General features: G+C 38.3%; 1 protein-coding gene across 5 annotated transcripts in view; it reads right to left on the reverse strand.

Moving 5' to 3' along the window:
* The window catches only part of LOC135201650 (cullin-1-like), a 238,130-nt gene that overhangs the window by 123,165 nt on the left and 101,861 nt on the right, over positions 1-13,104 (reverse strand). For 3 of the 5 annotated variants that reach the window (XM_064230750.1, XM_064230747.1, XM_064230746.1), the window contains exons 4-5: positions 11,472-11,624; positions 5,271-5,327 (exon numbers count right to left, since the gene is read on the reverse strand). In XM_064230750.1, coding sequence (XP_064086820.1) covers positions 5,271-5,327; positions 11,472-11,624 — 210 coding nt within the window. The remainder of the gene's footprint in view (positions 1-5,270; positions 5,328-11,471; positions 11,625-13,104) is intronic. The other 2 variants (XM_064230751.1, XM_064230748.1) reach the window with 1 other exon arrangement.

Consider the following 13,104-nt stretch of genomic DNA (forward strand, 5'->3'; position numbering starts at 1 on the left):
CCAATGGGCTTGTTCCATATGAATAGGCTTCATCATCTTCTAAAAAATATAAATAATAACAATAATAATATTAAAAGAATATATGGAAATAACATCTCAGCCATATGCATGAAGTGCCATATGAAAAACGAGACCATAAACCATATACAGTGGTCCCCCTTATTCGCGGGGGATGAATAGTAAGAACCCGCGAATAGTTGGAACCCCTATAAAAATGCTTAAAACAGCCTATTTTGTTGGTTAAAACTCAAGAAAAACCCACTAAAAATGTTTATACTTGGTTTATCCATAGTTCTATCACAAAAAGTGCATTTTATGATGAAATTGATAAGAAAAACCCAGGAATTTGTGGATATTTCTCAGAGAAAAATACTGTGAATATGCGAATTTTCCGCAAATAATGTGGGGAAACGTTCCCGAGAGAAATGTGTGTGTGTGTGAGTCCGCGAATCTGGAGAACGCGAATACGGGGGTCCACTGTAGCAAGCAAATGTCTGGCACTTGCTCAGAACCAGTACAAAAAGAGGCATGATTCAGTGACAACTCCTTCAGGTTGGTGGTATGAGCACCAACCTGAAGGAGTGATAGAAAACAATCGGGCATAGATCCTCTGCGACTATGGTCTCAGAACAGATAGGGTGACATGTGCAAATAGACACGACGTGATGTTGATTGACAAAATCAAGAAGTATCGCTCATTGATGTCACAATACCATGGGACACCAAAGTTGAAGAGAGAAAAAAAAAAAAGGGACAAATGGATAAGAATCAAGACCTGAAAATAGAAATAAGAAGGATATGGAATATGCCAGTAGAAATTGTACCCATAATCATAGGAACACTAGGCACGATCCCAAGATCCATGAAAAGGAATCTGGAAAAAGTAGAGGTTGAAGTAGCTCCAGGACTCATGCAGAAGTGTGCTCTCCTAGAAACAGTGCACATGGTAAGAAAAGTGATGGACTCCTATGGAGGCAGGATGCAACCCACAACCACACACTATAAATACCACCCAGTCAAACTGGAGTACTGTGATTATGAAATAATAATAATATAATTATCATTCTTTTGGAATACCCCCAACATCTGTGTTAACATTGCATTATTATCATATCATTATTATTATTATATTTTATTAGATAGAATGGCAGCATCAGTGGAATTTATTTTATATATGGTCTTTTCAATTCTTCTTATTACTTTCTTCTCATCAGAGTTCATATTTGCTATCTGGCTGATGTTCATGATATGGGTAAGGAAATGGCTTCTAAAAATATTAGTTTATTCATATGATAGTTTAAAGTGGAGTATGATCACCAAAGGGTTTGCAAATTACAGGATTTGTCGTATTCTCATCATCTTTATTTTCTGAGGGGGTAGCAGAATTAATGTTTCCAACCGTATCATCGGTTCATTCTCAAGGAAGGGAGGGCTTGTTCTGGTTGAAATGGGGTCATTAAACAGTATTTATAATATCCCAGGTGCTCTGTCTTGTGAGAGTTGAATTCTCATTGGCTGGATCAGGGGATAAGTCCCTGAGTTAAGCCGTATCCCAGAGGTGGCTGTTCGCACTGGTCTTTGCGTGGGGACGTTGGAGACTGGGAGGGTAGTATTTTGAAAGTCACTGCCAGTAGATGGGGCCACCACCTGATTGGTCAATTCAATCGGCTCTGGGGTGCACCACAGTTGAGAGGAGGGAACTCTTTTGTGTGGTGTTCAGGTTAGGTGTCTCTCCTTTTGATGTGTACGGCCTCCAGGAGGCAGAGGTGGCAGTAGTGGTCTGCCATCTTATCAATAATTCCAATATTAGGAATTGTCCTTTCAGTTTATTCTGATATATTGTGGGTGTTCTTGATATATGATGATGGATGGTGCCTTCCTGACTGTGACAGGACATCCTTTTGGAAAATTGCATAGTTGTCATACCAATGTAGGTGCCAGGGCATTTGTATTGGTAAACAACATTAGTTTTCTTCAGAGGATCCTGCACCACGGGGGCTGGATTGTTTCTCATGATCAGTTTAACCTTTTTCCCAGGATCCATAGGGGAGACATTACTTTCCATGATATTGCGAAGGGCTCACTCGTCCTCTTTGTATTTCCTGTGAAATACTCCCTTGTAAAAGATAGTGACATCTTCAAGACCGGCGGGGTGGGGCTCCTGCTGATACCATTTATCAATGCTTCTCTGTATGCATTTTGTGATGTCCCTGTTGGAATATACGTTAATTAAAACCTGGGCAACACACTAATTCAGTGCGCGTGTCCTTCCAAGAAGTGTGTGAAAGAGCTCTCCTGATTAAAGCGATGATCGCAGTGCGCTTATATCTCTCTGGGCACTCAATTGCCATTCAGGCACATGCCAAAGTTGGTGGATTTTGTATATACTTGCGTTATGAAATGATCCTCTTGTTGCCCAACGAGGACGTCCAGGAAGGGGAGGCGACAGTCATGGCAATGTTCGATGGTGAAGTTAAGTCTACTGTGGTTGTGGAAGGCTTGTCGCAGATGCTCTATGTACTTCTTCCACCCTTGAGCTGAGTTGAATATAAAATTTAGGCCAAAGGCCAAGCACTTATTGCCAAATGAGGATGGCAAGGAAGGGGAGGCAATGGTCGCGGCAATGTTCGATGGTGAAGTTGTGTCTACTGCGGTTGTGGAGAGCTTGGCGCAGATGCTCTATTTCTTCCACCGTTGAGTGAAGTTGATATAGAATTTATGCCCAAGGCCAAGCACTAGAACCTATGAGGTCATTCAGTGCTGAAATGGAAATTGACAGTAAAAGGTTTGAAAGGTGTAAAAGGAGGAAAACCTCACAGATGCACTATGAATCAAGTATCAGGAGTGGGTGGAAAGTAAGATGAAGAAAGAGAATGTGAAAGGAGGTACAGTAAAAGGAACAAAAGTGGTTGCAGCTAGAGGCTGAAGGCATGCTGCAAAGAACCTTAAATAATGCCTACAGTGCACCACATTTAGTCCAATGACGGCACTACCACCCTGTCATGCTGGCACTTATGAAGATGTCGTCAATATATCCGGACATATTTCGATGTTTTTTAATGGTGGCGAACATCCGACATTCCACAGCACCCATGTAGAAGTTCGTGAAAAATACTGTGAGGGTACAATTCATTGCTACACAATCTTTTTATCTGTGCTACATATGGTCTCTGTGGGTGGAGAGAGGATCTTTTTTGTGCAAATCTTAAGAAGTGTTCAGAGGGCATGTTCAGGGATACTTAATGGGGGAGTGGAATTGTCTCTATATACACGATCCAGAATTATCTGGTTTGTTTCATCCACAGGGATGTTCGTGAAGAGGAACTCCACATCCATCAATGCAATAATTCCTCTCGGGGGTGTTGTTTTCAGGGCTTCTATAAACTCAGCAGAAGACTTCTAACTGTGGTCATCTGGAATGTAACGAGCCAAAAACTTGGCAGACTTCAAACTGTGGTCATCTGGAATGTAAGGAGTCAAAATAGCATTCAATTTCTTTGCAAGCTGCTAGGTAGTGGCAGAAATCTGGCTAATAATGAAATGATCCTTGGAAATTTGCTGCTGTCTACCAGTATCTCATCTAACTTGTGGTGGTATACTTCAGTACAAATTAGTACAAATGAAGTGGTTTTATCAGTCCAATGGATGGTGACATCCTCTTTAGCTCGAAGTTCTTTGGCTGCTTCCCTTAGTTGCCTGTCAATCACATAAATTATAATCATCGTGTTCTATGAGGGTCTCAGCCAAGAAGAGGGGTTGGAGGGCGTCCATAGTACATATGGTGCCTTGATCTTCATGCTTGTGTATGGTGTCTAGCAGGTACTTGATCTCAAGGCGTTTCTCCATGGGCCTCTAGAATTCTATCTTGCTCGGCAGTAGGTACATAGTCAGTCAAATAGATTAATGCATTCTTCTCTCTTCTTTGAGAGCCTTAGTTTTCCTCTGTTTAGGGTGACCAGCTTCTATGTCGTTGTCCTCATTCTCTTTTTGGCATCCTTCTTTTCCAGGCGGTGCACACCCCAGCACCATCGTGGAATGATCATTACGCCCTATTTTTAGCCAGATTCCTGCCACTACATACCAGCTTGCAAAGAAATTGAATGCTATTTTGACTCCTTACATTCCAGATGACCATAGTTTGAAGTCCTCTGCTGAGTTTATAGAAGCCTTGAAAATGACATCCCAGAGAGGAATTATTGCATCAATGGATGTGGAGTCCCTCTTCACAAACATCCCAATGGATGCAACAATCCAGGTAATTCTGGATCTTGTATACAGTGGGCCCCCTTATTCACGTTCTCCAGATTCGCGGATTTTTCTCTGGACCTTATCTACCCATTATTTGCAGTGAATTCGCCTAATTGCAGGGTTTTCCGACAATAAAAAATCCCTAATTAGTGTATTTTGATGTTATTTTCATGTCTAAATACATTTTTATGATACAAAAATGGTTTACTAATTTTAAAATATTAATATTGATCAGTACTGTCTTAGTAAGTTTAATAAGATTAAACGATATCACATAATAATTATAATAATAATTCTCTCTCTCTCTCTCTCTTACAGAGATGTATGCCTTTTGTATGATAAATGATTTACTAATTTTCAAATATTAATATTTATGTAAAGAGCAATCACTTCAATAAAGAAAATACTACAGTGAATTAGTAAGATTTTAGTTAATAAATTTTAAAACTTGTGTAAGAATGAAGGAAATATCTCTCTCTCTCTCTCTCTCTCTCTCTCTCTCTCTCTCTCTCTCTCTCTCTCTCTCTCTCTCTCTCTCTCTCTCTCTCTCTCTCTACTTGGATGAGAGATTTTTATGGTACACGTATGTATAATATGTTTATTAATATTTTCAAATGATAATAGTAATAATAATAATAATGATAATGATAATAAAATAATAATAATAATAATAATAATAATAATAATAATAATAACAACAACTACTGTAATTACAAAAATCATATGTTAAAGTATTTTACCAATACTACAATAATATCTCTCTCTCTCTCTCTCTCTCTCTCTCTCTCTCTCTCTCTCTCTCTCTCTCTCTCTCTCTCTCTCTCTCTCTCTCTCTCTCTCTCTCTCAGAGATGTATGTTTTTTAGATGATAAATAAATGATTTACTAATTTTCAAATATCAATATTAATGTAAACAGCAATAATATCAATTCATTAAAGAAAGTACCAAAGTGAATTAGCAAGATTTTAGTTCATAAATAAAAAAAAAAATTATGTAAGAATGAAAGAAAATCCATTTTTACCTCGCATCTTGTCTTTGAACTCCACGTAGCCAAGCTGAGATGGCTGGGGTCCAACAGCTGTCAAATATATCAAGTAATGTGTCAGGAGGGGGAGTGTGTGTTGCCCACTCAGGATCATGTAAATTTTCTCTCTCTCTCTCTCTCTCTCTCTCTCTCTCTCTCTCTCTCTCTCTCTCTCTCTCTCTCTCTCTCTCTCTCTCTTACTGAGATGAGAGAATTTCTATGGTACATGTGTACGTTTATTAATATTTTCGCATAATAATAATAGTAATATAACTTATTTCAAAATTCATATGTGATAGTATTTTAAAGAAATACAATAATCTATCCATTTCCCTCTTTTAAATAAGGATATCTCTCTCTCTCTCTCTCTCTCTCTCTCTCTCTCTCTCTCTCTCTCTCTCCTAGTGGTAACTCTCGCCCTATGTTTGGGCTGGAAGTGTATGTATAAGTTTATCTTTAAGGACATTATTACATTTTATGGTAAAATAATAATATACAGTACTAGTTTACAAATAATATTTGTAAACTAGTACTGTATATTATTATTTTAATGAGATTAAACAGTAGCAATAACATCTCTCTCTCACACTCACTTATGTATGTTTATTTGTTTTGCAGTATAAATAAATGATTTACCTTATAACTAATTTTCAAATATTAATAAGATTAATTAAAAATAGCGATTCTCAGTCTTTTCATCCACGTGGAGGAAGGTGGGCGGGGGAGTAAATGACAGTTGGATATACGAATTGGCGGTGGGGAAGGAGTCGGAGTCTAGGAGTTATTCTCTCTCTCTCTCTCTCTCTCTCTCTCTCTCTCTCTCTCTCTCTCATAGACCCCCTAATACTAAAGAGTTTGACACAATAATAGAATAATTGGATGATATATATAGAAATCACAAGGACTGGACTATTCTCCTATCTGGAGACTTTAACTTTCCTTTCGTAGATTGGAAAGAACGAATAGGAGATTGTGGTTGTATTTATACATATAAAAAAAGAGAGTAATAGTAGTGCAGAAGATAAGAGTCCATTCAAAACGCTATTAGATATGCTACTAGAATACAACATTCAACACAAATCACCTGCCAACAAGAAAAAAAATACTTTCGACCTAGTATTTGTGAATGAGGTGAATTATGTTAAAAAAATAATAGTTTATAATGTGAGTATTTCAGAACATAATGTCATAGAATTAACAGTACATTCCAAAGCAAGTGAAAACAGAGATAAGCAAGAAATGAAAAAGTGTGAAGGATATGGAAAATACAATTTCTAAAGTAAAAATATAAAATGGTCAGAAATAAATAAAGAATTAAACAAAGATTGAGATAACATTTTCGTAAGTGATGATATACAGGTATATACGGAGCTATTATATAAAATATTAGAGAAAATAGTGGATAAATATATGTATATAGAAGAAAAAAAGTAAACATCAGTCATGCATACCAAGAGACAGAGGTATCTTGTTCCAGAAAATAAGTGGAAAAATGGTCTTGCAAAAGAAAAGAATGCATGGAAAGTGATGGAACTAAAAAGTAAGATAGAAAATGCAGAACAAAAGTTTATACAATCAAAAGAAAATGAGAAACGGGACTTGGAAGAAAAAACCCTAGTAAATATCAAGCAAAACCCCAAACTACTGTCCTCATATGCAAAAAAGATGAATAAAAGAAGAATAGAAATAGGCCCTCTAAGAATTGAAGGGAGATTAACGAATGAAAAAAAGGAAATATGCAAAATATTGTCAGATATGCAAAATATTGTCAGAAAGATATGAGAGAGAATTTACCCCTAGAATTGATAATGAAGACAATGATACAGAACTAAGGGTTGAAAATAGTGAATATCTATCAGACAGATATTAATGAAGCCAATATTGTGCAGGCTATTAATGAAATTAAAAATGGAGCAGCATCTGGTCCTGATAGTGTCCCTGCTATTTTGTTAAAGAAAGTAGTTTGTTCTATCGCAAAGCCCCTTGCAATATTATTAAGGCAAAGTGTAGATACAGGCAAGATTTATGATGAGCACAAATTAGCATATATTACCCCTATTTTCAAAAGTGGATCAAGACTAGAGGCAAGTAATTATAGGCCTGTGAGTCTAACATCAAATATTATGGAAAGTGTATGAAATGGTAATGAAGAAAAATATTATGAAACATTTAATAAAAAATAATTTGTTTAATATAGGACAACATGGTTTTGTACCCCGAAAAAGTACACAAACCCAACTGTTAGTCCACTGTGAGAGCATATATAAAAATATGAAAAAACGGAAAATAACCAGATGTGGTTTACCTAGACTTTGCAAAAGCTAAGGTAATATCCGATGTGCCACAAGGTACAGTACTAGCTGCATTGCTGTTTGTTATTATGATTGCAGACATAGAAAGTAATGTTGAGGACCCGGTAGTGAGAAGTTTCGCCGATGACACAAGAATAAGTAGAGAAATTACTTGTGATGAAGATAGGAATGCGCTACAGAGAGACCTTAACATAGTATATAAATGGGCAGAAGTAAATAGGATGGTATTTAACTATGATAAATTTGAATCAATAAATTATAGAGATAGAGAAGGAAAGCTATATGCATATAGGGGATCTAATAACAAGAAAATCACAAATAAGGAAGCAGTTAAAGACCTTGGTATGATGTTGAATAGGAACATGTTATGCAATGATCAAATAGCAATTCTATTAGCAAAATGTAAAGCAAAAATGGGAATGCTGTTACAGCACTTCAAAACAAGAAAAGCTGAACACAGGATTATGCTTTATAAAACATATGTTCGTAGTCCACTTGAATATTGCAATATGATATGGTACCCACACTATCAAAAGGATATTGCACAAATAGTGTGTGTACAAAGGTACTTAAAAGCTAGCATAGAAGTTAAGGGTCTTGACAACTGGGAAAGACTACAATTTTTAAAATTATATAGTCTAGAAAGGAGAAGAGAATGCTACATGATAATTCAGCCATGGAAACAGATAGAAGAAATTGCCGAAAACATCATGGAGCTAAACATATCAGAAAGAGCAAGCAGAGGTAGATTAATAGTGCCCAAAACTATACCAGGAAAAATAATTAAAGCACACAGGACATTAATCCACTACGCACCAGCATCAATAATGCAGCATCTATTCAATGCGTTGCCAGCTCATCTGAGGAATATATCAGGAGTGACGTAGATGTGTTTAAGAATAAGCTTGACAAATATCTAAGCTGCATCCCAGACCCTCCAAGATTGGAAGATACAAAGTATACTAGAAGATGCATTAGCAACTCTCTGGTAGACATTAGAGGTGCCTCACACTGAGGGACCTGGGGCAACCCGAACAAGATGTAAGGTCTGTAATGTAAGGTAAGCGCACGCTTCTCTCTCTCTCTCTCTCTCTCAGAAATAATTCATAATTTCACTCTTGATGGTCAGATTATATGATGATGCCATTCATTGCTCTCTCTCTCTCTCTCTCTCTCTCTCTCTCTCTCTCTCTCTCTCTCTCTCTTCTCTCTCCTCTACTTGGTTTTATTGGCTGTAGGTATATATTTTTAATGGTAAAATGTTTAAGATGACTTTGAAATATTAATAATATAACCTCAAAGATTAATACTGTAATAGGTTAGTAATTTTAGGTATATTTGAAGTAGGATGTTATCAAAGGTATACATTTGGTATCTGAACTTTCAAGATAGGCAGTTATAAGCATTTATAGAGGTGGTTTTAACTATTTGCGTGTTTTAATTATTCATGGGGGTGTCTGGTACACATCCCCCCGCAAATATGGGGGGAACACTGTATAGAGAAAACTCCATGCACCCATTAAACATCCCTGAACATGCCCTCTGAACACTCCTCAAGATTTGTCAAAAAAAAAAGGTCCCTTTCTCCACCCACAGAGGCCTTATGTACCTACAAAAAGACAGTGTGGCAATGGGTTCTCCCCTTGGAGTACTTTTAGCAAACTTCTACATGGTTGCTTTGGAACGTCGGGTATTCGCTACCACTGAGAAACTGTCTATATATATTTGGTAGTATAGTGGACGACACCTTCATAAGTGCCAGCACGGTGGAAGAAATAGAGTACCTGCGACAAGCCTTCCACGACCACAGTAGACTCACCTTCACCGTCGAACATTGCCGTGACAGTCGCCTCCCCTTCCTTGACATCCTAGTCGAGCAACGAGGAGCGCTTCGTAACGCAAGTACATACGAAACCCACGAACCTGGGCATGTGCCTGAATGGCGAGAGTGAGTGTCCAGAAAGATACAAGTGCAGTGTGATCAGCACCTTCATCGGGAGAGCTCATATTCCAACAGGGACATCACAAAATGCATACGAAAGAGCATTGATAAATGGTATCAGCAGGAGCCTCACCCCGCCACTCTTGAAGACGCCACTATCTCTTACAAGGGAGTACTTCACAGGAAATATAGAGGATGAGTGAGCCCTTTGCAATATTATAAAAAGGAATCTCTCCCCTATGGACCCTGGGTAAAAGGTTAAATTGGTAATTTGCAAAAGCAAGAAGACCAGTGCCTGATCATGAAAAACATTCCAGCCCCCCTGGCGCAGTCTGAAGAACACTAACATTGTCTACCAATACAAATGCCCTATCCCAGAATGCCCTGGCGCCTACATATGTATGACAAATAGCAATTTTCCATAAGGATATCCTGCCTTGCTCTGGAAGGTGCCATCCATAACCATACCAAGAACACCCACAATATCAAGAGAATAACCCGAAAGGACATAATTCGTAATATTGGAATTATTGATAAGGTGGCAGACCACTGTCACCTCCGCTTCCTGCAGGCCCTACACAGAGAAAAGGAGAGACTTAACCTAAACACCACATATGAGACTTCCCTCTTCCCGACTGTGGTATATAGGGCGCCGCCCGCCAGCACCCTAGAGCCAATCAAACAGACCAATCGGGTGGTGGTCCCATCTACCGGCAGTGACCTTCTCGATACTACCCTCCCAGTCTCCGTTCACACATGAAGACCAGTGCAAGCATCCACCTCTGGGAGACGGGTTAACTCAGGGACTTAATCTCCTGATCCAGCCAATGAGAACTCAGCTCAAACAAGACAAAGCACCTGGGGCACTATGACCATTTCAACCAAAACAAAGCCCACCCTTCCTTGAAAATGAACCCATGATACAGTTGGAAACATTAATTCCGCAACGCCCTTAGAAAACAACGAAGAAGATTCTTCACACAAGATTACAACAAATCCTGTAATCTACAAACTCTAAGCAATCATACACCACTCTAACTACCATATCAATAAATTAATATTCTTAGAAACATTTCTTTATCCAGAATATAAACATTGGCCAGTTATTAACAAATATCATGAAGTAAGTTTACAGAAACAAATTCATTTGACAAAAAATTTCTTTCCTAAAAATACTAGGTAGTAGTATACTGTAAAAATAAAAAAATAAAAAAAACGGGACCCATCATAAAAGCTGCAGTAGAACACTAATGCCATTGCAAGCTTTTATGAAAAATCAAGATACTGCTTTCATGAAAATCTTAATTTTATTACAAATTTAAATACTGCTCTCATGAAAAGCTTAGCTTTACTAAACATCTAGACAACTAAACTTACAGTTGAAGCACATAAAACCTACAATAATCATACATAGCAGAATAAATACAGTACCATTTAACACGGGACCACGTACCCACTTTACAAACAACTAAAAAGGCTAGTTTTTTTTATAGTATTCTATAATGTTATACAGACATATAACATTGGATAAATCCTTCAACTTAAGCAATACTTTCAAAGGAGGCATCCATCAACTAGTAAACCTGAGTACTTTCTACATCTTGTATATGATCAATGATAATTTGTCAAGGACATTTCCCTCCTAAGAACAAATATTCAGAAAATACATTCTTGTATTGCACATTTTGGTATTACATTAGGCAACAAAGTCATTCTTAATCTTTCCCCAATAATCCAGTATAAATAAAAAATAACTCCATATTCATGAGAACCAATATTTATGCTAAATGCTGATTTGCCCTTTTAACTAGCACAATTAATTCAGCAACTTGCTCATTCTGGTCAAAAGACACACTGTAAAATAAAACTTGAGTCAAATGAAGAAACTAATCAGAAATAACTCTGATGGCATCAGCAAAATAAAAATAAAACTCTTTTACATACTTTCATAAGTGCTAGAAGGTATGTCTTTAGGAAATCTCTAAGACGTTTGTAGAGTTCAAGACCAACAAACTGGGCTCCTCCTCCAGCAGCCGTACTTTTCTTGGCACGAGGACCTCCACCACTACCACCAGCTTTGGTCGACTGTTGATGCACCTGAAAAAAAAATTATTTTGAAATATTTTTAACCGCTAAATATGTTATTGTTATAATACAATTAAGTTTGTTCATACTTACCTGGCAGATATATATAATTAAAGTGCCCACCCTCCTCCCCTCAGGAGACAATGGCATTGATAAAATATGAATAGAAAATGGGAATGGTTCCTGATATCCACCTCCCAGCGGCAGGAATGGGTACTACCACCTGGCCGCCCACTGTGTGTGCCGCGAGTTTTGAATTTCTGTCGGACTTCAGAAAATACAGCTATATATATATCTGCCAGGTAAGTATGAACAAACTTAATTGTATTATAACAATAACATTTTGTACATGCAACTTACCTGACAGATATATATATAGCTGAATCCCACCTTCGGATGGTGGGAAGAGACAGAATAGGATTTGTAGGAAACTAAATTAAGTAGATGATGTACATCTTGGTTGCTCACCTGTTAGCAAAGTAGACTCTGAGATTACTGTCATTTAAGCCTGCTTCTGCTGAATCAGAGTTGCCAGCCAGGTGGAGACCTGTAGTGCTGGTGCGCTCTGGATGCTCTGTCAACGGGGGCGTGACCTCAACGTGACAAGACCATCGAACCATACATAAGAGGGCTATGAAGCAACTGACCACCACCTGACCAATTAGACCAAAAACCCCCTGAAAGTTAATCTAATGGATGGGAGATCTTCACACAAGATCTCACCAACAACCAAAAACACAAAACATATTAAAACTAGCCTAACTCCTAACTAAGGGATAGGGAAAGAGCTACCTCCAGCCCCCAAGACTGTGTTTGCAGAAACGTATGGTCCAAGAGAACTACAGTCCTCGTAAATCGTTCTCACATCTCTTAAGTAATGTGAGGCGAATACAGAATTGCTCCTCCAAAAGGTGCCATCAAGAATGTCCTTGATTGACATATTCTTTTGGAAGGCAAGAGAGGTAGTGACAGCTCTGACCTCGTGAGCTTTCACTCGCAAGAGGCTCAAATCAGTCTTCAGGCAAGATGAATGAGCCTCTTTAATGACGTCCCTCAGAAAGAAAGCCACAGCATTTTTTGACAAAGGTAATTCCGGTCTCTTCACAGAGCACCAGAGATTACCTAAGGGACCTCGTACCTCCTTCGTTCTATGAACATAGAACTTGAGAGCCCTGACAGGGCACAGGACTCTCTCTGGTTCTTGGCCCACCAGACTCGACATACCCTTAATCTCGAAGCTCTTTGGCCAAGGGTTAGACGGGTTCTCGTTTTTAGCCAAGAAAGTTGGACTTAAAGAGCAGACAGCGTTGTCTCCTTTGAAGCCCACTTGGCTACTAAAAGCTTGGATTTCGCTAACTCTCTTCGCCGTCGCCAGAGAAGTTAGGAAAAGAGCTTTCTTTGTCAAGTTCCGAAGAGACGCTGAGTGAAGAGGTTCAAACGACTTGACATCAATAGTCTAAGAACCACGTCAAGGTTCCATGAAGGCGGCATC

The sequence above is a fragment of the Macrobrachium nipponense genome, chromosome 28 (genome assembly GCF_015104395.2).
Source record: "Macrobrachium nipponense isolate FS-2020 chromosome 28, ASM1510439v2, whole genome shotgun sequence".
NCBI classification, from domain to species: domain Eukaryota; kingdom Metazoa; phylum Arthropoda; class Malacostraca; order Decapoda; family Palaemonidae; genus Macrobrachium; species Macrobrachium nipponense.